General features: G+C 38.7%; 1 protein-coding gene across 1 annotated transcript in view; it reads right to left on the minus strand.

The window, feature by feature from the left end:
* Positions 1-25,568, minus strand: part of rps6ka2 (ribosomal protein S6 kinase, polypeptide 2) — a 154,491-nt gene that overhangs the window by 54,123 nt on the left and 74,800 nt on the right. Inside the window, exons 4-8 of the mRNA XM_059985355.1 lie at positions 19,641-19,721; positions 18,126-18,205; positions 11,044-11,150; positions 8,433-8,470; positions 8,157-8,299 (exon numbers count right to left, since the gene is read on the minus strand). Of these exons, the coding sequence (XP_059841338.1) occupies positions 8,157-8,299; positions 8,433-8,470; positions 11,044-11,150; positions 18,126-18,205; positions 19,641-19,721 (449 nt within the window). The remainder of the gene's footprint in view (positions 1-8,156; positions 8,300-8,432; positions 8,471-11,043; positions 11,151-18,125; positions 18,206-19,640; positions 19,722-25,568) is intronic.

A 25,568-nucleotide genomic window follows, 5' to 3' on the forward strand; every position in this document is an offset into this window, starting at 1 on the left:
CTTTATTTCCTTCTAAGTTTAACAGCTTCTTTGTGAGACTGGGTGGCTGGTAATCTCAAGCATCACTGAAAATTTCTATCCAATGAACTTTGCAGCTCTATATAATGGACTATTGTTCAGGTTTCAGTTATATTTCAAACAATTATTTTCAAATTGCTCCCTTGAAACAATTCCACCTTGTTTTTTCATGTGCATTTCCCTAATCCGTCATTTGGAAACAGTTTAAATTGGCCATTCACTAAAGCCACTCCAAAATAAACTGAGATTAAAAACTAAAATATGCCATTCTAGCTGAATGTTAAGAATCAAATAGTTAGTTTGCCAAGAATATTTAATTTTTGGATAAACGTTTCCAAGGTCTGCTGGGAAGAAAGAAAATAATACTCAGCATGATAGTGGTTGTAGCTTAGCTATTTAATAATTCGTGGTGAATCTGAATCAAGATAATGGATGATAAAGATCAGGTGACTGTTGACAATGTATGAATGGCAGCAGATGTATCCTGGATTAATGAAGCATATACCACTACACACAGTCAACTAGTAGCATTTACTATCTTGCTGAGCATGATGCAGTGCTCCAAGATATGGAGAGAATATTCAGTCAAAAGTTTTATTGTACTTCTTTGATAGTTTATTCTGCCACATTCGAGGTTATATTTTGACATTCCCTTCCTTAAAAAGATTTATCAATTAATTCACTGTTCCACAATACACTATCTGCTAAAACTAACAACACTGCAACTAAAAATAAAGTGTTACAAACAATAATGAGAAAGATATATTCTGCCTACTCTCTGCCATTCATTAAATGTTAATGTTTTTCATGCACCATGAAAATGAGACTGCAGGCACTGTCATTTGACCTCATGTTGTATAATATCTCTGCAGCCAAGTACATGTCAGCTCAAACTGGTGCTGATTTCTGACACTGTTCACAGCTCTGATAGATGATAATCAAACCACAGGCTTGGTGAGTGGGCAGTACAGAGCTTGCTTCCCAAAGCTGAGCTTTGAAGCATGAATATTAACATGTAGACTCCTTGGTAATGAGTATACTGCATGGATTTTAAAAGAAATTAAAATGAAAATTCTATATATTTTCTATTCAACTTAATACACATTTCTTCCAAGTCACCAGAACGCATTCATTTTCTATAGAGGGTTTAATGAGAATGTGCTATACACCACGAGGGGCTAAGTTAAAAACAGACAATTTAAATAACTGTGGTCACTACTTTTGCACATAGATGACCTGCAGACTATTTTAGAGGACAACATAATGACAGCGATACATCAAACAGGAGCTTAAGCCTCAGTCTTAAAGTGGTACTCTAATATATGGTTTGCTAGGGTGCCATATTCGCAGTCCTTTGATTTCAGTAATGTGAATGTGGACAAATTTGTGGATGATACAAAGGTTCTCGGAGGGGCAGGTAGTGTTAAGAAAGCAGAGAGTCTGCAGAAGGACTTGGACAGATCAGGAGAATAGGAAAGAAGTGGCAGATGGAATATAGTGCAGGGAAGTTTATGGTCATGCACTTTGGTGTAAGGAATAAAGGTGTAGATTAATTTCTAAACTGGGAGAAAATTCAGAAATCAGAGGTACAAAGGGAGTTAGGAATTATAAGGGACTTGTGAGTCCTTTTGCAGGATTTGCAAAAGGTTAACTTGGATGTTGAGTTGGTGGTAAGGAAGGCAAATGCAATGTTAGCATTCATTTGGAGAGAACTAGAATATAAAAGCAAGGATATAATGCTGAGGTTTTATAAGGCATTGGTCAGACTGCACAGAGTATTGTGAGCTATTTTGGGCCTCTTATCTAAGGAAAGATGTGCTGGAAGTGGAGAGAGTCCAGAGAAGATTCGTAAGAATGATTCTGGGATAAAAGGTGCACATGATGGCTCTGGACCTGTACTCACTGGAGTTTGGGGGAAATCTCATTGAAACCTACTGAGTATTCAAAAGCCGAAACATAATGTATGTGGAGAAGATGTTCCCCATGGTGGGGGAGTCTAGAACAAGAGGGCACAGTTTTAGAATAGAGTGGTGTTCTTTTAGAAGGAATAAGGAGGAAACCCGCCAACCAAAGTGTGTGAATATGTAGAATTCACTGCCATGGATGGCTGTAGAGGCCAAGTGATTGGATATACATATTTAATTCAGTGGTTAATAGTTTCCTGATTAGTAATGGTGTCAAAGGTTACATGGAGTAGGCAGAAGAACTGCATTGAGAAGGATAATAAATCAACTATGATTGATTAGTAGAGCAGACTCAATGATCCAAACGGTTTAATTCTGCTCTGATATCACATGGTCTTATGGAATATACTGGACTGCAGTATAATGAAGGCATAATAGCTGATTCTGGACAAAGGCTGCTGATAGGACTAACGACAGATTTGTTGATTCACACTATCTCTGAACAGTGATTAAATGCAAATATTCCTGTTTATATGAGGCAGAATTAAAACGAAGAGCACTGATTTTCACGAATGACTGATCCTTGATAATGAAACAATCCATATTCACTCACAGCAAGAGCTATGCACCGAAAAATGAGGAAAGTTATTCTCACCACTCCATTGCCAGCTTCCAACAAGACTGCACTTCCTCTTCCTTTTAAGAGGCTACCCCTTCAAATTTTTCATGACCAAATCAAATGTGGTCCCAAGAAAAGCCCCAATTAATTCAAGCATGAAACCTTACACTTAAACCAGAATTTACTTGCAAAAAAGACCAACACACTTTTGCTTTGTCTTTCTAATTACTTGTTGTATCTTCATGTTAACTTGCAGAATTTCTTGAACCAGCACACTGGAAACTCATGATGCACAATCATTTACCAATTCAAAACTAATCAAACAATGTTGACCAAGAACTTAGTTGGCGTTATTAAGCAGTCACCATGCAGTTGGCCAACTAATAATTTGCAGTCAGTACCACAAGTTAGAAGTTCAACTTAAGCTACAAATATCTCTTAAATGGGATGATGGTGTCTGGAACAGGTGGCGACAGTTGAGGGAAGTTCATCTAATTGGGAAACATTGAAGGATGGCTGAGAATGGGATACAGTGTCACCGCAGGTCTTGGATAAAAAGATGCCATGAGTTCTTTCAGGAAGATAACAAGAAGTGCACAATAATTGCAGTTTTGAGGCAGCAATACATGGCGATACATACAAAAATGCTATAAGTTAGAATAAGATCTTTTTTTAAATAAATAAAGTGCAAAAAGAGAGCAAAATAGTGTTCATGGATCATTCAAAAACTTGATGGCAGAGGGGAAGAAGCTGGTCCCAAAATGATGAGTGTGTGTCTTCAGGCTCCAGTACCACCTCCTTGATGGTAGTACTGAGAAGAAGGTATGTCCTGGATGGTGAGATGCCAACTTCTTGAGGCATCACCTTTTGAAGACCACCTTGATGGTGGGAGGTAGGTGCCCATGGTTGAGCCAGAAGCATTTACTGATCCTGTGCATTGCAGCCTCCATACCAGACAGTGATGCAAACAGATAGAATCCTTTCCCCCGTACACCTGTGAAATGTCTTTGGTGACATAAAAAATCTCTTCAAACATCCAATGAAATATAGCCGCTGGTGTGCCTTCTTCGTAATTACATCAATATGGGTTCCAGGGTAGGTCTTCAGAGATGATGATGCCCAGTAACTTGAAGCTGTTCACTCTTTCAACTGCTAGACCCTTGATGATGGCCAGCGTAAATTCTTCTGACTTTCCCTTCATAAAGTCATAAGAACACCAGAAATAGGAGCAGGAGTAGACCATCGGCCCATTGAGCCTGCCCTGCCATTCAATAAGATCATGGCTGATCTGACTGAGAACTCAGCTCTATATACCTGTCTTTTCCCCATAACCTACTACTAAACTATTATAACTATACCATTCCCCTACTATGTAAAATTCTATCTAACTGCATCTTAAATATATTTAGTGAAGAAGCCTCAACTGGTTCCCTGGGCAGAGAATTCCACAGATTCACCATTCTCTGGGAAAAACAGTTTCTCCTTATCTCCGTCGTAAATCTCCCCTGAATCTTGAGGCAATGTCCCCTAATTCTAGTCTCACCTACCAATGGAAACAACTTTCCTACTTCTATCTTATCTCTCCCTTTCAAAATTTTGTATGTTTTTATAAGATCCCCTCTCATTCTTCTGAATTCCAGAGAGTTTAGTCCCAGGTGACTTAATCTCTCCTATCGGTTAACCCCTTCATCCCTGGAATCAACCTGGTGAACCTCCTCTGCTTTGCCTCCAAAGCCTGTATATCCTTCCTTACATATGGAGAACAGAACTGCATGGAGTATTCAAGGTGGTGTCTCACCAGTACCCTGTATAGTTGCAGTATGACCTCCCTGCTCTTGAATTCAATCCCTCTAGCAATGAAGGCCAACATTCCGTTTGCCTTCTTAATAAACTGTTGTACCTGCAAGCCAACTTTTTACGATTCATGAACAAGCACTCCCAACTCACTCTGCACAACAGCATGCTGCAATCGTTCACCATTTAAATAATAATCTGCTTTTCTATTATTCCTTCCAAAGTGGATGATCTCGCATTTACCAACGTTGTATTCCATCTGCCAGACCTTGGCCCACTCACTTAACCTATCCGTATCCCTCTGCAGACTCTCCACATCCTCTGTACAATTTGCTTTTCCACTCAGTTTAGTGTCATCAACAAATTTTGCTGCGCTACACTCAGTCCCCTCTTCCAAATCATCAATGTAAATGGTAAACAGCTGCGGGCCCAGAACCAACCCCTGCGGCACCCCACTCACCACAGACTACCAACCGGAGAAACACCCGTTTAAACCAACTCTCTGCCTTCTATTGGTTAGCCAATACGCTATGCCAATACACTTCCTCCAACTCCATGCATCCATATCTTATTTTTAAGTCTCTTGTGTGGCAGCTTATCGAACGCCTTCTGGAAATCCAAGTATAAGACATCCACCTGTTCCCCTCTATCCACTCCACTCATTATGCCTACAATTAATTCCTTGGTTTACTGATGCTGAGACCAAGGTTATTGTTATGACACCACTCAACCAGCCAATCTATCTCACTCCTGTACACCTCCTCCTTGCCATCTGAGATTCTGGCAATAGACATTGTGTTATCATCGAACTTATAGATGGTGTCTGAGCTGTGCTTAGTGACACAGTCATGAGTGTAGAGAGAGAGGAGCAGCAGGCTGAGGTATGCCTGTTTTGATTGTCATGGAGGAGGAGATGTTATTTCTGATCTGCTCTGACTATGGTCTCCTGGTGAGGAAGTCAAGGATCCAGTTGCAGACAGGGGTACAGAGACCCAGGTTTTGGAGCTTTTTCATTAGAACTGAGGATGTGACAGTCTTGAATGCTGAGCTGAAATCAACAAACAGCAGCCTGACGTAGGTATTCCTATTGTCCTGCTGATTCAAGACTGAGTGAAGATTGCATCTGTTGTGGGCCTAATGTGGTAATAGGCAAATGCTTACTACAACACCCTTGCTTATCACTTTAAACAACAGATAACTCTAGCCAATACCACCCTCTCAAACTGCTTATTCACAGCAGGTGCAAGAGCAACTGGGTGACAGTTGTTGAGGCAGATCACTCTGCTCTTCTTATTGATATGAATGATGCCCCTTCGAAGTAGGTGGGAACCTCTTACTAGAGCAATGAGGGACTCAAGATGTCCTGAACACTCTAGCCTGTTGGTTGGCTTGAGTTCCCTGCCGTGCACACTACCAGGGACTGACACCTTGCAAGGGTTCATCCTCCTGAAAGCTGTAACATGGATTCTCGCAGGATTTTTTTATTGCCCCTTTCCAAGCACGCACACAAGACGTTGAGCTCACAGGGAGTGAATTAGTCAGACAGTAGGGAGTGGGAGGCATAGGGTCCTGCTTTTCAGTTTTACCTGCAGCCCTGTCCCATTGGCCGTGTTTTCTTAAAGGGAAACTGCACTTGCTACCTGGGTGGTCTGCAGACTAGAGTCAGCCTGGATCTGGTGGCTCAGGAGGAAAGTAATGAAAAGAATGGACAGCCCAGGTACCAGCTTTACGCTGGCCTTTAGGGGGTTAATCAGGTGAAAACCAGTCAAATTTAGCGAAGAAACCTTTGAGAGTGGGATGTGGTGGGGTGCCAGCAGACAAAGGGCTGAGAATCCTGGAGGTCACCATCAAGGAAATGAAGGGGCAAAGTGGGCAGGGGAATCAAGGATTAGGGAGCCTATAGAACATTCTTGCAAGGAGAAGAGTGATGTGGTCATAGAATTACCAATCATAGAAAGGTATCCTCTGAAAGGCTATAGGATTTCATCATGGAACTAAAAACAAAGCAATAACATGCCACACCAGATCAGGATTTAACCCCAACCAAGTGAGGTTCATATACAAATATTCACAACCTTTTAACTATGAAGAACCCATAATATTCTTTATCTATGCACATCTCACTGTTAGTTTTCCATTCAGGTCTCTACCATTGACTTATTCTATATACTGTACATCTTTAAAATGATTCAACAATATATTGGGCCCATCATACATGTGTCAACACTTTTAAAGAGACATTGAAGGATGAAATTTCTGGAGTCAAGTAATGAAGGGGAAGGAAATTGAGGGATGAGGTAAAGTTTACTGCATGACTATGATTTAGAAAGTATAATGTTAAAAACTTCAAGCAGACATACTGCAGAAGCAGTGGATATTGTATAATAAGGTGCAACATTTTGATCATTTAAACTGTTCTAAAATTACATAAATGATAGAATGGGGGTTTAAAACTCACTTTTATACAAATGGGGGTGGCTAAAGTATGTAATTGGTGGAATGGCCATTTCAAACGTGTGTGACAGGATGGGATTAGGCGCATCAGTTTTAGGAAAGGCAGCACCAGAGGATTTGTGCTGCATCAACATCATTTCAATAAGCTCCATGTGCCATCACTGCATAGGTATTACGAGATAAGAATTTTGTTACCCCTAACTCTTTGCAAATATGGATTGCTGCTACTCAGTGTGAGTTAGGTCCAGTCCACTTAACGCTTTTCTAAAATCAGCTCTGAAAAGGAGGGGAGTGAGTGCAAACACAAACAATGGAACAGAAAATTAATTCAGAGCACGGATTTCACAAATATTCACGTACTACACACTATGCAGGATAGATCAGCAGATCAAGATGGCTTTGGAAAAGAGTCCTGCTTTCTGTGGCTGGGTTTTGGTCTTTTCCATGAAGCTTCATTTTTGCTTTTGGGTCCTTTGCCCCCGAAGGCTTTAGCAAATAGCCTCTCATTGCTTTAGACCAAATTGTTAGGCCTTACAGATTAGGATTATTACTTTTTTTTGCAAATGATTTTTAGCACTCGTTTCTCTGAATACTGCATAATTCCTTGTTGTTTTCCTTCTTGAATAAATCAAACATCAAACTTCGGTAAGAAGTTTGAAAATTCTACCATTCTGTGGCCTTAACTCCTAAATTGTGGGAGCCACTTAATGTCAAAGGCACTAATCCAGAGAGGCAACCAATGAGAATTCATGACCAGAATATGACATATTTTTAATGACTTACAAAACCTGTAACAACAGTTAAAATGCTTGTCACACTGATAACAATTTCTATTATACTTTTTTTAACAAATCAACAATTCATTTCTAAAACCTGGCATGATTGGGATTGTCAGTTTTTTTGCAAAGACATTCAGGGTATCACACTTGACGATAAATAAACATATTTTTGCAGATGCTACTGCATTTATTCCACAAAACCATTTGGCTATTCTGTCAGATTATTTTGGAAAAGAGTCAAAACACGGGTTTCTCATGTCAAAACATTCACTGCTTCTTGGACAAGAGGGAATGAAAGAAAACTATAACTTTAAAACCTAGCTTTGATACTGATGTGAAATTTAATTAAATATCACATTAATTTCATTCACTCCATTGCAGAGCCTCTGGCTTGCAAGATAAAGTCAATTCTCACAAGCAACTGCTGTGTGTACTCATCCAACTGACCTCAAAAGAAATTAAATTTAATTACCAGCTAGAAAAATCAAATACACTCAACCTTACAATGGTCCCTTGGGAAATCAGATGATGAAAATCTGGAAAAAGAATCATTCTCCCTTGTTATCAAAAGAAGATGATTTTACTTACCATTAAAACACCAAAGGACCACCAGTCCGCACTTTGCGTATGACCACGGCGATTGACGACCTCGGGAGCCATGTACTCTATTGTTCCACAGAAGGAATAGGCTCGTTTGTCATGGTCAACAGCTTCCTTGCTGAGCCCAAAGTCTGTGCAGCATAAAGGACTTTTAATAAAACTGAAACCTTGTCAGAGTGTCAGAAATGATGTGTGCAACTTGAATGTTCAATATCAGTGCATCTCAGTTTGATATTCAATTTAATTAATCCAGTCTGTACTCACCTGTTATTTTAATGTGACCATCTTCATCTAGAAGTACACTGAAATTTAAATAGCAAAAATAAACGATATGAGAAATCCTTCGGTGATGGAAAGTACTTAAGCTCATTTCCATATTTAAAACTCAGAAGTAACAGTCCTTTCACATTGTCAACAGATACGAGAACCATCTGATGATGGGTGTTGGCCTGAAACATTGACTGTTCATTTCCCTCCATAGATGCTGCCTGACCTGCTAAGTTTCTCCAGTAATTTTTTTGTGCATTTATCCAGATTTCCAGCATATGCAATTTTTCCTGTGTTTCATAATGAAGCACAGGATCTAATTTTCCAGTTAAGGTTTTCAATAAAGAGAGATTATATTGGGCTGGATGGACAATAGACATCACATAGAAATACACTCACACTGTACTACAGTATTCCTATCCTAACAGTCAGCAAGATGGTAATTAATAGCCTTCAGTCAGCTCAGTGACTCTGAATCTTCAGCTATAGCCATGTTGCTAAGCAGAGATAACTTTTTGTTGCTAATAAGTAGATTTTGGACCCTATACCAGGACTCTGACTAAAGGTTAACCAGCATATAGACAGCAGATTCCCATAAACTCATTCAATGTGTAAGATGTCGGTTGAGTTTATTTCCATTCAATCACAAATGAGTATGAAGTTTATTGAGAAAGTTAATCTTTATTGCGCATCCAGTAAGCTCCAGCAGAAAGTCCGAGCCAGCTTCGTGAAACACTGCAATCTGCATATTGAAGGTCTTTCCCTTTTAGTGTTGGGTAAGGACTAAAAGTACTTTGGCCTAATGAAGTTGAAGAAACATTAATATACTTGAAGAACAAGATGACTTTTGGCTTAGGTCAGTATTGGAGATGTCCAATGATTAGGATTCGGAGGTATGAACGTTTCATGTCCCCGAACAGCCGAACTTTCATATTGCCCAGATCTTACCATGAGCAGGAATAGAGTGTTTTACCATTGAACTTGTGAGTAAGATTACATTGAATAATCATTAAATAGCTCTGCTTCTCATATGAAATAATAAGTCTTTGATGAGGCAACTGAAACTGCCCTTAGAAACTTCAGAAATATGCCCAGGGGCAGAGGTGATTGGCCTTTAATAATTACAATTACTTCCTTTTTCCTAATTGTGATTCACTCCAACCAATATTCACATTCAACTAAATGAAATAAAACATTGCACAAATAATTTACTTTAAAACTACTGCCAAGACTTAAATATGACAGTAAGAAGTGAAAATATGGCAAGTCTGTCGACATCTGAACAGTAACAGACTTCAGATCTAATTGAGGATCTGCACATGAAGCATTTACTCGGCTGTTTTTGTATCCAACATCTAAAATATTACAGCGGTGACAAAGCTTCAATACTTCAATGGTCTTAGCAACGTTTGATGTTATAGCTCTTCATACATAAGTTTCACTCTGAGTTCACTTATTGAACTGCTGATTGCCTCTGCTTGAGCAAAAAAGTAAACTCCTCATGGTGCAAAGAAGAATCTATGTGGAATTGTTCATGTTTTGGGTTGAGACTGTGAATCAGGGCTGAGAGCAGAGTGGAAAGCAACATGTCTTGATTTGGTAAAAGGTACACATTTACAAGGTATTTTGAAGAAGACGAGGCCATTTGCTGAAATGATTTTATGGATGGTAGTGAACACAGAGTGAGTAAATACCTTGGCTTGAATAGCACTCTCCAACCCAGTCAGAGTTCCTCCAACAGTTTGCTTTTTAACCCAGATTTTGCATTTGCATTCTCTTGGGCTTTCTTTTGAAAATCATTTTCATAGAATTATACAATTTTTGTCATTTAGCAACAAGAGAAAATCCTGCTCAGTATAACCATGGCTCAAGATGTTACATCTCTGGATCAGAATGAAAATATTACTAAGGCACCAGTTTTAGCTACCACATCATTTGTTTGAAACTAGTGGAGCTGAGGTAAGAGATTTGATTAAAAGATAAAACCTCACGAAAGGGAATTCAATCTTCCACGTGGCCTACTGTTTCACAGGATGGAATTATCTTTAAAAGTGAAATATCATGCCATTTGTTCAGTTGATACCACGAAGCAAAAGTATTTTCTGCATTCTTTCATATTTCAGTTAAATATCAAATTGCCCCATGGCACAGACATTGTTCAGCTCTTTCCCTTTTATTTTCAGAGAGCAATGAAATATAGATTGCATTCCCACTGTTTCAGGCTGGTTAGAACTTGAGATTGCAGGTTGGGAAGCAGACTACACAGCTGCTTTTACACTGGTAGAGAGCCAGTGATGACAAATGATTGCCCTCCTGCGGTCAACAGCTCTCAAGGATTAACAACTGGTAGCAAGTGGTGTTAGTGCAATTATATTATGTGTCACATACAAGTGATTTATATATGCTGTATCTCTGTCTGTTTAGCTGCTTTTACATACTAGTCTGCACAGACCAGAAGTTTATCACAGGCTTTCTTTAAAAGCAAAACATAATGCAGTTGAATATCATATGTTCATGTAATATTCAGCTGAATACCATCTGTTAACATTTACATGAGCAATTTGTGACTGTTAATCTTGTCATTGTAGAGAAAAGAAACGTTTCTTACTTTTCTGGTTTTAAGTCTCTATAAATGATCCCAAGGCCATGGAGGTGATCTAATGCCAAAGCAAGCTCAGCTAGATAGAACTTGACATCTTCTTCTGTAAACATCACCTTCAGGGAGACAGTTACCAAATTAGCTGAATTTCAACCACACTAACATCAAATAAGAAAGGAAAAAGAACAATTTTAAATAACTATTAATGGTTATTTAAAGGAATGGAATGTATAAATATAGTGAAGTAGAAATTGCAGAAGTTTTTTTTAATTTTTAAAACCCTCATGTATTTGAAATATTTCTCTCAGGAAACTTAAATATATATACTGTACCAAGAAAAATAATTTACTTAGGGCCAGAAAGCATGCTGAGCAGTAATTATACCATTAGGACTGCATACAATAGTCCATATCTTCCAGATATTTCACACTGACATTAGTTCATAATTATCTGAAGTTCAAATTAATTCTAGTGATTTTCCCTTGACTCTTGGAGATAGCTGTGAACTGTGCACCCTGTAGAGGAGTAAATAACTAACAGAAACTTCAGGATTTCCATGTTAAAATAGCATGCACTGAAATTCCAAAGCATTTATTAGATTAATGGCATAATGATAGAAAACGCTGTTAATTTTCTTGTTACTACAACTGCAAAATTGGAATTGGTTTATTATTGTCACATGAACCGAAGTACAGTCAAAACTTGTCATGCATGCCGTTCATACATAAGAAATAGGAGGAGTAGGCCATCTGCCCATCGAGCCGGCTCCGCCACTCAATAAGATCATGCCTGATCTGGCCATGGACTCATCTCCATCTACCTGCCTTTTCCCCATTACCTTTCATTCCTCTATTTTGCAAAAATCTATCCAACCTTGTCTTAAATACATTTACTGAGGTAGCCTCCACTGCTTCATTGGGCAGAGAATTCCACAGATTCACCACATTCTGGGAGAAACAGTTCCTCCAACAGATCAATTCATTACATAAAATATAGAACACCACAATGTTGCACCAATGTTTTAGCCTATTCCAAGTTGAATCTAACCCTTCCCTTCCACATAGTCCTTCATTTTTCTTTCATCTGTATGCCTGTCTAAGAGTCTCTTAAATGTATCTGCCTCTACCATCACCCTGGGAGACATTCCACGCACTTGATACTCTCTGTGCAAAAAATGCTCTGAATCTTTCCTCCCATCACCTTAAAATTATGCCCTCTCTTCCTACTGCCTTGGGATGAAAGTGCCAGCTGTTCATTCTGTCTTTGCCTCTTAACATCTTAAACAGCTCTATCAAGTCACCTCTTAACTTCCTTTGCTTCAGAAAGAAAATCCCTAATAAGACATGCTTTCTAATCCAGACAGCATCCTGGCAAATCTCCTCTGCACCCTCTCCAGTGTTTCTACATCCTCCAATAATGAGGTGACCAGAACTGAACACAACACACTGTGTGGTCTAACCAGACTTTTACACAGTTGCAGTATAACTTTGCGGCTCCTGAACTTCATCCCCTGACTAATGAAGACCATCACACACTATATTTTCTTAACCACCCTATAACCTTGCAGGGCAACTTTCAGGGATCTAGGGACTTGAATCACAAGATCCATCTGTTCCTCTACAGAGCTCAGGATGCTGCCAGTAAACTTGCACTCCACCTTTAAATTTGACCTTCCAAAGTGTATCAATTCACACTTTTCTGGATTGAGCTCTATCTGCCACTTCTCAACTCAGTTCAGCACCCTATGAATGTCTAATTGTAACCTACAATGACCTTCTACACTACCCACAACACCACCAACCTTCATGCCATCTGCAAACTTACCAACCCACCTTTCCACGTCCTAATTTAAGGCATTTATAAAAATCTCAAAGAGCAGAAGTCCCGAAAGAGATCCCTGTGGAACATCACTAGCCATTGACCTTTAAGCTGAATTATCCTTATTAACATTCTTGAACAAAGGAATAACGCTCCCATCCTCCAATCTTCTGGTATTACTCCTGTGGCCAGTAAGGAAGCAAAGATCATTACCAAAGGTTCAGCAACCCCTTCCCCACTTCCTGTAGTAGCCTAGGGTTTAACTCATCTGGCCCCAGCGACTTACTTATCCTACTATTTTTCAAAAGTTCCAGCACTTCTTCTTTCTTAACATAGACATGTTCCAGCATAATTGTCTACTCTATGCTGACCTCACATTCATCATGGTCCTTCTCACTAATGAATACTAAAGCAAAGTATTCATTAAGGACCTTCCCAACACTCTCCAACTCAAGGCACATGTTTCTTCTTTGATCTTTTACCTGAAGTGATCAGTCCTATCCTTACTTCAGTCATCCTTCTGTTCTTCATACACTTGAAGAATGCCTTGGAGTTTTCCTTAATCCTACTCACCAAGGCCTTCTCATGTCATTTTCTAGCTCTCCTAAGTTCCTTCTTAAGCTCCTTCCTGCTTACCTTGTAACTCTCAAGAGCCCCGCCTGATCCTTTCTTTCGAAATGTTAAGTATTCTTCTTTCTCTTGATTAGGTGTTGCACTTTTCTTGTCAACCATGCCTCCTACACCCTACCATCCTTTTCGTGCCTCAGTGTGATAAACCTGTCTAGAACCTCTGCATGTGTTCTCCAAACAACCTCCAGATTTCTGTTGTGCACTTCCCTGAGTACATCTGTTCTCAAATTACACCTCCAAGTTCCTGCCTAACAGCATCATAATTCACCGTCTCCATTTAAATATTTTCCCATACCATCTGATGCTATCCTTGTCTAAGGCTATGCTAAAGGCCTGTCCGCATATTTGTGTTAGAAATCCATCTTGGACACATTTAACAAATTCTGGTCCCATTTAAACCTTTTGCACTAGGGATTTACAATCAATATTAGGGAAGTTGAAGTGACCCATAATAAAAAACCCTGTAATTTTTGCACCTTTCCCAAAAGTGCCACACCATCTGCTCTTTATTCTCTGACTTCCATTCGCACTGACTCAGTAGACAATCCCTCCACAACACCCTCCCTGTCTGCAGCTGTGATACTATCTCTGATTAGCAATGCCACTCCCCATCTCTTTCACCTCCCTCCCTGTCCCTTCTGAGGCATCTAAACTTCAAAACATCCAGCAACCTTTGTGATACCCAAGTCTCTGTAATGGCTATGTCAGGCAATGAGGTAGCAGAGGGTAAAACAATAACAGAATGCAGAACAAAGTACAGCTACAGAGAAAGTGCAGTGCCGATGGACATTAAGGTGCGAGTTCATTAGAAGGTAGACTGTGAGATAAAGAGTCCATCTTATTGCACTGGAGAACCATTCAATAGTCTTGTACTAGTGAGGCAGAAGCTGTCTTTGAGACCAGTGGAAAATGCTTTCAGGATTTTGTAACTTCTGCCTAATAGGGTAGTGGAGAAGAGAGAATGTCTGGGTGGGTGGGATCTTTGATTGTGCTGGCTGCATTACTGAGACAACAAGAAATATAGACAGAGTTCATGGAAGGGAAGCCGGTTTCTGTGATGTCACTACTTTCTGTAGTCTCTTGTAGCCATGAGAAGAGCTGTTGCATACCAAGACTTCATACATACAGATAGGATGCTTTCTATGTTGCATCAATCAAAACTGGCAGGGGTCAATGGGGACATGCCAGATTTCTTTCCCCTCCTCAGGAAGTAGAGGCATTGGTAGGTTTCCTTGCAATGGGGTCTACATTGCTGCTGAAATGTAAAACTAGTATGTATCTACCTATTTGACTGGTTTGCATGCACATAGAACACATGTTGGATGGGACAGAAAGGACTCCGGTGGGAGGGAGCATGGTGGGGATCTTCAGATGCTAACTGTAAATTCTCAGATGTACCCTTGCACTTGTGAGCTGATACCCCCTGACTGGGTTGAGAGCACTCTGCACTTTGCAGTGCTGCCGGTGATGTCTCACCCTAACTTCATCAGCTGTCAAAGATCGAATATTTGTGAATAGTTTTGGTATCCAGTCAACATTAAAAACATAAAATTACCTGAAATAATTATAGTGGTCATCTTTAAAAGAAAATTATAAAGTTCTTATATGAAATTAAATTAATTTTACATCAACTTAATTAAATTAAAGAAAGGAGAAGGTTTTCCTTTATTTGAGTTATGTCAGATTCTTGCAATGGCACAGTTGTCATCTTAAAACTCCAGAGCACACCATTCTAATATCGACCTTCTGGGTCTCCTTTATTTCATTTTTTCAGCAACAGCTGTGTTCTCTGTTTCACTGTTCCAGCATCTTTCTTTTCTGTTTCTTTCCTGTCTGCACTCCCTTGAGTAAAATATGCTCCATACAGCTGCCATTGAAAATCTTCACCACCCGCTCTCAGTTGAGACTATTTCATCCATTTTCTCAGTCACTGCTCAACCACAGACATTCTCTTTGTTGTCCCCACTCTTCCTAATTCCTGCTTTTAAAACATGACAGTTGACTAAAGCTTGCCAATTCCATTGAAAAGCCATTAACCTGAAATGATAACACTTGCTCCCTCCACAGATACTACCTGCTCTGCTGAGAGTTTGTAACATTTTCTCTTTGATTTTTGATATATAGTATTGTTTACTTTGCTATCAGAAATTTCATCTAACTGTTCTCCTTATAGTTATTTTGTCCTACTGAAATCAATATGCCAGCAGTTATTATGGAAGGTTAAGATGGAGTAGGCTCAACAGGCAGATTTCTCACCAAAAATTCTGCAGAAGTCTGCATTCCCCAGTAGGGCTATATGAACAGCAGGAACAGAAAAATGGGTTAAGATGGTAAAACTTGGCAAAACTACTTACAGAACATAGAACAGTACGGAGTAACAGATGGTGATTAGTTCCAATGAAGGGCTGTGGCCCAAAATATTAATTCTTTATTCGTATCCATAGATGCTTCTTGACCTGCTGAGTTCCTCTAGCATTTTGTGTGTGCTTCTCTGGATTTCTAGATCCGCAGAACTTCTTGTATTTATAGAACAGTACAGTACAGGAACAGGCCCAGGAGCCCTCAATGTATTTGCCAATAATGATGCTAAATTTAACTAATCCCATCTGCTTGCACATGGTCTATATCCCTCCAGTCCCTGTCTGTTCATGATCCCATCTAAGTTCCTCTTAAAAATTATTAATTTCACTTCACCACCCTTGCTGGGAGCCTGTTACAGGCATTTACACTTGCTGTGGGAAAGAACCTTCCCTCATACACCTCCTTTAAACTTTCACTATAAAACAATGTCCGCTAGTATTTGTCATTTCTACCGTGGGAAAATACAAGGTTCTGTAAGGTTGCATCTCAGTCTCAGACATTTCTTGTCTATATACCCAATTAATCTATATTCTGTTGTACTCTTTGACAATCTTCTTTACCATCGACAACCCCACTAATTTTTGCATTACTTTTAAACTTACTAATCAACCCATCTGGATTTTTGAGCAGATCATTTATATATTTCACAAACAACACAGGTCTCATCACTGTCCCCTGCAGAACAACACTGGTCATCAATCTCCAGTCAGAGTGACACCATTTCACACAGCTTTGAATCCAGCCCAGCACGTCAGTCTACCATGATGGACGATGTTGAATGCCCTACTAAAGTCCATGTCGACAATATCAACTGCCCTTCCCTCATCAATTATCTTCATTTTAAAAAACTTAGTCAAGTTTATAAGTCATGACCCACCCCATACAAAGCCAAGCTGACTATCCCTAATAAGTCTAAGTTTTTTCAGATGTGAGCAGACCCTATCCTAAAAACCTTCTCCAACAATCTCCCCACCATTGATGTAAGGCACACTGGCTACTCTCCAGACCTTTGGGACTTGCCTGTGACTAACAAAGATCTCTGTCAAGGCCCTAGTAATATTCTCCCTTGCCTCTTTCAATAATTTGCAATATGTCGCATCAGACTTATCCAACTTAATGTCTTGCAAGAGACTCAACATCTTCTCCTTCTTGATATTAACTTGCCCTGGAATATTAGCACACCCCACACTGATTTCACTGCCCGGTGCAATGTTTTCATCTAAAACCTGACCGATTTCCTTTGGTTTCAGGCGGTTGTGTCTTTATTCACAATATCAAAACAAAGGACATCTTTAATATCTTCACCATCTTCTACTTCACCATCCATGCTGCCCCTGCCCCCAAATTATGCCAATAGATTCCTCAAGGAATCCAATGGGTAATAACATTTCTTCAGAACTTTCAACTGAGGCTACACAATGTACATAGCTGCTAAAACTATGACAGATTAATTGGCAGGGCCACAATTAAAATCAATGGAAAGAAACAACTTAATTTTTATGTGTATGTGAAAGTATCTTAAATAATTTAATTTTTTAGAATAGTCACAATCTTAGCTTTTTTATTATTACTTGATTAATATTTTCCCTATAATTATTCGCACTGTACTGCTGCTGCAAAACTTCGAATTTCACCAAATGAACGTCAGTGATAATAAAGCTGATTCTGAAATTCCTTCCTGTATGAGTTGCAGATATTTCCTGGGTGATTTTTAATGCTCATATTAGTGACCTTTACATGGAAGAGCTGATAGCAAAGGCATGACTAGACTCTGGCTGGAAGCTTGACATGCAGTGTGCCTGGGGGCTGGGAAGTATAACCAGTCACTTTCAATCAGAGTCCCTGTGCTACACTGCAATGAGCTGATGAGCTGGAAGTAAACTCATATTGTGGAAGTCTGCACCTGGGACCAAGCTGAAGAAACAGTGCGATCCTAGAGCAGGTGAGATCAGCAACAGATCTGTGGCATTCACTGTGCACGGACTGCTTTGAGTCACAAGATAGTAGATTGCAATAAAATGTAAAATAAAAGTAAAGGCACCATAGACATCATTAAAAAATTCTACCATAGACATCATAAAAACTTCCCAAATATTATTAATACATTCAAAGACAATTAGTTAACATATCCCTGAATAATATGAGTCTTCGGTAGAAATTTTTACTCTTCTAAATCCTCAAGTATTCATCCTCTGAGACTGAAGGCATAATTTTCTTTGACCATGGCTGAAATCTCTTAAGTTTAATATGGGATTGACTATTAATATTTTTTGTCAACTTACCTCTTTGGATAATCTTGTAAAAAGATCACCGCCTCTTAGAAAATCTAAAATCAGATACAATTTTCCTTCAGTCTGGAATGCTGCGGAAAAGACAAAACATAAGGTTTCTAATTTATTTAATTATTTGATTTATAGAAGGAACCACAAGGGAAATTATTTGAAAGGTAAGAAAGAAAAGCTGAGACAGGAAATGCACAAAACAATCATGAAGTGAATAATAGAACAAAATAAACAAGTTATGACAGAAAGGAAATGCAGTGATAGGCATTGAAATTAATTTTGTCAGAGAGGGTATCATTTCTGTAAGTGCGGAATGTCATAAAGAGACTACAATTATTAATCAGGTAATATTTCAATAGCCCAGACAATGACTGAAAAGATACAGGAGAATAGTGAATATGCCCATATGATGATAAAATTCAAACAGAAAAACCCAAGAGCTGAATACAATAACATTAACATTGCAATGCTTGAGATAGTGTTGTATGGCAGAGAAAAGGGTCCTTTAACCCACCATATCCCTGCTGTTCTTTCTGACCATCAACACTAATCACATGAGCCCACCTTAGGCCCATATTCTTTTTGCTTCAAGTGCCTGTCTTTCAAAATAATAATTATATCTGACTCTCACACCACCTCTGGTGAATCATTCCGATATCACAACATTATGTAATAAATACTTCTTTAAATTATTTTATTCTTCCATCTTAAACCTGTTTTTGATACCCCTACCAGAAGTAAAACATTCAGACTATTAACCCTATCTATGCCTTTTATAATTTGCTATATCTCCAATAGTTCACCTCTTCAGATAGTGTCAGTCCAGGGGAAATAAACCCTCATTCCAAACTCTCCCCATAATTGAAGTATTCCTCACTATTAGCATCCTGGTGACTCTCTTCTGCATTTTCTCCAATGGAACCAGTTCCTTCCCAAAGTATGACAACCAGAATTGCATGCAGTACTCCAAGTGAGGTCTAACCAATGTTCTCTATTGCAATGTAATGCCCACACTTCTATATTCTGGTCCCTGACTTATGAAGATAAGCATGCCCTGTGCCTTCTTCATCACTCAATCTACCTGTGTTTCCAGTTCTGGGGAACTATGCATAACTGTATATTTCCTAGATCTATTTGACTTCCCAAAACACATCACATTATACAATAAAAAAAATCAGGTGCTACCTTTTCAGTCTAAACTTAAGAGGGGAAATTAAGCATTTTTTTAAATTGGACAAGGATTTTAAGAAATGAAGGCTTCATTGGATAAAGAAACAATGTTATTATTCTTTCTTCTTTGTAACATGCATTGCTTTAAATTTTCAACAAGATCAAATCGACAAATGACTCCTGATCTCTTTAGTGGACTGAATCTAAATATCCATTAATCAAGTAACATACTGCAGATGAAAAGCTCAAGAGAAATTCACTTTAACTTGTGTGACTTACTTATTTTGCAGACTTTGTTAGTTAACCAATACCAATGAAAAGTTTGAATGATAAGCACAAACTTACCATAGTGCAACTTGACTATAAAAGGGTGATTGACTTCAGCCAAAATATCTCGTTCCATTTTTGATCTGACTCGATCACGCACTGAGGGGGCAAAAATGAACAAGATTAGTGTAACAACATATGTTTAAACTATGTATCTAGTTTGGATTCTACTTTAGAATAATTTCTCAACTTATAAATAAACCATGAAATTAAATAGAGACACATGTTATTTCCAGATTCTTCATTGGAATCTAGAATAACATACAAAATGATGAAGAAATTTAGTGGGTCAGGCAGCATCCGTGGAGAGAAAAGGATAGTTGATATTTTCAGGTTGAGACCCTTCATCTGGACTGAAAGATAGAGATGAGACATTCAGTATAAAGAGGTGGAGGTAGGGGTAGAGCAAGAATTGACAAGTAATAAGTGGATCCAGGTGACAGGTGGGGCTGATAAGCAGACAAAGGGAGGGGAGATTGGGAATTTTGCTAGGGAGTGATAGGTTTAAGTGACAAAGAACTGAAGATAATGGAATCTGATGGGAGAAGAATCCTACCAGTTCTTCCCTTCCCTTCACCATTTCATTCTAGCTATCTCCTCTCTACATTTCAGTTTAGATGAGGAATTTTGACTTGAAATGTCGACGGTCCATTTCCTTCCAATAAATGTTGTACAATCCACTGAGTTCCACCAGCAATTGGTGCATTGGGTCTTGTTGCTCAACAAATAGCAGATCAAAGCAGACATCTCAGATAGGGGAAAATCAATGGTCCTTTAAGACTAAGTTGCAAAGTCTCCTTCAGACACAGTACTTCATCAAGAATCATGATATCGGTCTTTAATTCGGGTATTGTCTGAATATGCTTCTAATATCCAGCTTCCAAACATTGATTTGCCTTAGAACTTTATCAGTATATTAAAAATGTCTTGAAAATTGTAGTTAAGTTTCTTAGGAGTTTGCCAAAATTCAGCAAGGCATCTAGAACTTTGACAAACTTCTATAGCTATGTGTTGGAGAGTTTATCAATTGGCTGAACAGCCTGGCATGGATAAACAAATGCCTTTGAACAGAAAATCCTAGAAAATGTAGAGGATATGGTCTTGTCCATCATGGATAAAGCCCTCCCAACTATTGAGCACATCTACATGAAACACTGTCACAGGCAAGAAACATCTTCATCAGGGACCCTTCCCCCAACTGAGGTCATGCTCCCTTCACGCTGCTGCCATCAGGAAAAAGGTACAGGAGCTTCAAGACTCAACCACCAGGTTCAGGAACAGTTATTATCCCTCAACCATCAGGCTCATGAACCAGAGGAGATAGCTTCACTTGCCCCATCACTGAACTATTCCCACAACATATGGAATCACTTTCAAGGACTCTTTATTTTATGTTCTTGATACTTATTGCTTAATTATTTATTATTATTATAACATATTTTTGAATTTACACAGTTTGTTGCCTTATACATAATGGTTGTCTACCCTGTTGGTGCAGTCTTTCATTGATTGGTTACTGGATTTATTGAGCATGCCAGCAAGAAAATAAACCTGAGAGGTGTACGTATATTGTGACATATATGTACTTTGATGATAAATTTACTTTAAACTTTGAATTATTAACAGAATATGAGTTTTCTCAACATTTGGGATATATAGGATCAACACTGTTAATTGAATTTCAGATACTGATTCTACCATTCTCACTCATATTACAGAAGGCAGAGGAAGAACTACGATACTATTGCAAGATTCCCTTGCAAAAAAAGTGACAATTTCACCAATTCAAGGGAATCCCTAGTAAATGGCCAATCAAAATGGCAATAGTGTATTTGAGCAGGCATAGAGAACTTCAAGTGTCTTCAATGGAAGTTATATGGAAGCCCAGCAAAAAAAAACAAAAGGAATGCATCATCTCCCATACCAATCATTGGTCTACCCCATCAAGCATCTTTTGCTTCACTGTGGCAGAGTAAGTAAGTCGCATATAACCTTCAAAAGCAACCTGAAAACCACAGAAATGAAATGAAAGAATATTATTCTTGATCCAGAGTGACTGCTTAAGAAAACTTCCTGTCCTTGTCTTTTGATATTTCACTAGTTCATCTTTTACCTACCACCACCATCGCTTTTGTCATCTGCTCTCTCCTCACTTCCACAGTCAAAGATCTTCCACTTTGCTCTTCCTTCCCTTCCCAATTTTCCTGTAAATTCAAACTTTTTTTCCAATTTTGGACTGAAATTTTAACTATGTTTTCCTCTTTTCACCGATGTTGCTTTAACTTTTGAGGTAACCTTCATCAGTTTTGTTTTTTTAATAAAGGTGTTTAACACCTTTATTGTCCACACAGTCTCTTAATTATTAAGCATTTTAAACATTAACTGATCCATTTTCTCAGTACTTTTGAAATTCTTAACAAATAAATATGTTTCTTTACTGTTTTAGTTTATCAGTTAGGCACAATCCAACAACAGCTAACTCTTGGTGAATTTTCTCAAATGTTCTATATTCAAATATTCTCAAATGATTTCACATGTAGTGGATTATCTGCACTACATTGCCAAAATGGTGTCACAAAAGCAAAAATCTCCATTATAGCTGTCATCTCTGTTCTCTCTTTATACTCTTTCAAAATAGAGAGTCTTATGGTGGTCTGCAATATATTCCCACTATTAACCTTTTTTAAGACCATTTCCTTCTGTTCAGGAAAGCATAATCCTTCTCTATAATCAAGATTAGCCTACACTTGCCAATACAGTAGAGCAGCAGCCTTTACAGACAGCATTACAGTTAGACAGGGTGGTGAAGATGACACGTGTTACTCTGGCAATTGTCACCTTCATCAGTCAGCGCAAAGAATACAGAAGTTGGTATATTATGTTGTAGTTTTACAAGGATGTTGGTGAGGTTTTAGTCACCCTGCTGCAGGAAAGATGCCATTAAGCTGGAAGGACTGCAGAGGAGACTTAAGAATAAAGTGTAAAAGCAACTGAAAGGGTGCAGTACAGGTAAATGATACAGTCCGAGCTCATAATGAAGCAGTCTGCGAGGCCAAGAGTAACTACACTTCAAAAGAACTTCAGCTGCTGCAATGAACTACCAGCCCATATTTTTCTGCCTGGGTGCAATTTAAAAGGCATTTGGGCCTTTTGATGGATAGGAAAGGTTTAGAAGGACCGAGGCCAAATGCAGGCAGATTAGCACAGAATGGCACTTGGTCAGATGGATGAGTTGGGCTGAAGGGCCTCTTTCTGTGCTGTTTAACTCTATGACCCACATCTCTGAAATGGGACTTGAATGAAGTTTGAAGCTACGGACCCATACCAAGTACATGAGGACGAGTCCTAGCTCCAATCATCCCCCAAGCACACAGAATCACAGAATGGTCACAGCATAGAAGGAAGTCCTTCAGCTCATCAAGTCCATACTGGCTGAGTGAAAAAGGACTCCAGTTAATCCCATTCCTTGCTCTCAAAAAATTTTCACAAATTTTTGTGAAAAAATTGTGCTCAAAAAGAGCTCAAAAAAGTGCTCGTCAGGTTCCCTTTTAAACATCACAATTTTCACAACAGAAGCTATATTCCAGATTCTCACTGCTCATTGCATAAAATGAATGTCCTTATATGATTCTTGCCTTTTGCTGCCCATCTTTATTCTTTGTACCCTAGGTCCACAAGACCTCAAGACATAGGAGCAGAATTAGGTCATTTGGCCCATCGAGTCTGCTCCGTCACTCAACCATGGCTGATCTTTTTATCCCCTCCTCAGCCCCACAACACTAACCCTTCAACACTCCTTCCTATCCCCTTCAATAGTGGGAGCAGACTCTCTTAATCTTTGCTATTTATACTCTTTGTGATTTGAAATGACTCTCAGCCACTTTCACTATTTCCTCTGCTCCACCTTCTCCGAGTCATCTACATAGTTAAAGCCACGAGTTCTTGGAAACATTTTTGTAAATCTCTTTTCCATTCTCTCTGAAGCCATTAGGTCTTTTCTAATGCGTTGTAGCCAGAACTGGAAGTAACACCCTCGTAACCATGACAGTTTTTTGTACAGTTTCATTATGACTTCTTTATTCTTGTACTCTGCTTTCACTTATAAACTCTAGGATCTGTAATGTTTTAATCACTTTATCAACCTGCTGTTCCACTTTCATGGTACTATGCATATACTCCCAAATCTCCCTAATCTTGAATTTAATTTAGATACAGTATCTACCTTCGTAGAGGCAATATTTGCCTCTTCTAATTCTTCCAATCAAAATTTAACAGTTTACACATTTGGTAATAACTTTTAGCTGCTAGCTATTGTATCTGCCCATTATACCAAACTCACTCTATCTCCTTGAAGTCTTTTACTGCCTTCACATCTATTATAGTACTGAAGGACGGTGTTAGAGTTCAAACACTTTGACTGCACTAAGGCACCAAGCATTTAATAACCTCATAAAAATAGGAATAACCAAATTAAAATTTGAACCTTTTTCATTCCCATACAAAAGTCAATACTTAAAAATACATACACATCATTCACAGCCCAGTGTTTTAGACAGTATATTAGCACCTACTGTCATTTCAGGTTTGGGCAGCACAGTCACTGTCTCTTACACCAGTTGCTGGGAGCACTAGATTCATACTTGGTTAGATAATAGTGTTCTCTGGAGGCAGACTGGGAGAATGATCTTTCGGACTCATTTGTTTTGTTCTGGCAATTGCAAAATTCCTTTAGCAACTCCTTAACTTCAAAGCAAAAAGAAAAAATGGAAAATACTCAGCAGATCAGACAGCATATGTGCAGAGAGAATTAGAGATAACATTTCAACGTGATGACCTCCCAATTCTGACAACAGATCCTTGGCCTAAAATGTTAACACTGTTTCTCCCTCCTAACAACACTGATATTCCACTTCATCAGTTGGCCTTATCCCAAATCTGCTCAAGAAACATGCAGTTATTCTTATCACGGACTAGTTAACAATGCTTTAACTTGTTTAACAATTCACAAAGATGTAAGATAACTGGATCATGTTTGAAACAATCTGGATCCTGAATGCTTTCTAATGCTCATTCCTGAGTTTGTGTGCAGCCAGGCAGGACAGGGTTAAAACTCGTATGAAACTAATAGCTCCAGCTATTGGGTTTGATCAACCTCTGGCACTGATTCTGTGGAGTTTGCACATTCTTCCAGTGATTGTATTAGTTGTCTCAAGGTAGTCTGGTTTCCTCCCACATCCCTAAAATTGGTCACTGCAAATTGCCTCTTGTGAGAAGAAGAGTCAAAGAATCTAGAAGGTGTTGATGGGAACATGGGGAGAATAAAATAGGTTAGAATAGAATGTCTATAAAAAACATGAGTTTAATGGTTTATGCAGATTCTCTGGGTCAAGGAGCCTGTCTTTTTTTGCTGCATCTATTTATGACTAACCAATTGATCATGTCATATATTTGATCTTAATTTATGTCAGTGTTTAAAAATATTGTAGAAAATCTTCTGAACAGATGTTGACTCCCGCTGTATAAAATTAATTTAAGATCCTCACTATTTAACTGTTAACAATGCCCTTAATTTTATTGTTATCTTTATTGCCATACTATTTCATGGTTGATTCCTATAACGGATTGATTAAACTGATGCTTGGAGCTTTACACTGTTAATGTGATACTAATGAGCTCTTTATGATTGTGATCTCTCCAAGAATTTCTCTATTTTAAAACAATGTTGCATCCTTGAAAAATCAGACTAATGTGTCCAATTCAGATGAAACAGCTTGGTTGCTTTGACAAGTCCCCAAAATTTACTTGGTGATTTCTGGCTTCCCAGTTCTTTATAAACAGTAATCACAGATTTGATGTGAACAACAGTGTGCTAATGTATGTTTTTTTTTCATCTAGCACTCATCTGTCATATTTGAAATGAAACAGAAATCATCCTTTGTGAGAGAT

Source organism: Hypanus sabinus, chromosome 12, assembly GCF_030144855.1.
Source record: "Hypanus sabinus isolate sHypSab1 chromosome 12, sHypSab1.hap1, whole genome shotgun sequence".
In the NCBI taxonomy this organism is placed as follows: Eukaryota; Metazoa; Chordata; class Chondrichthyes; order Myliobatiformes; family Dasyatidae; genus Hypanus; species Hypanus sabinus.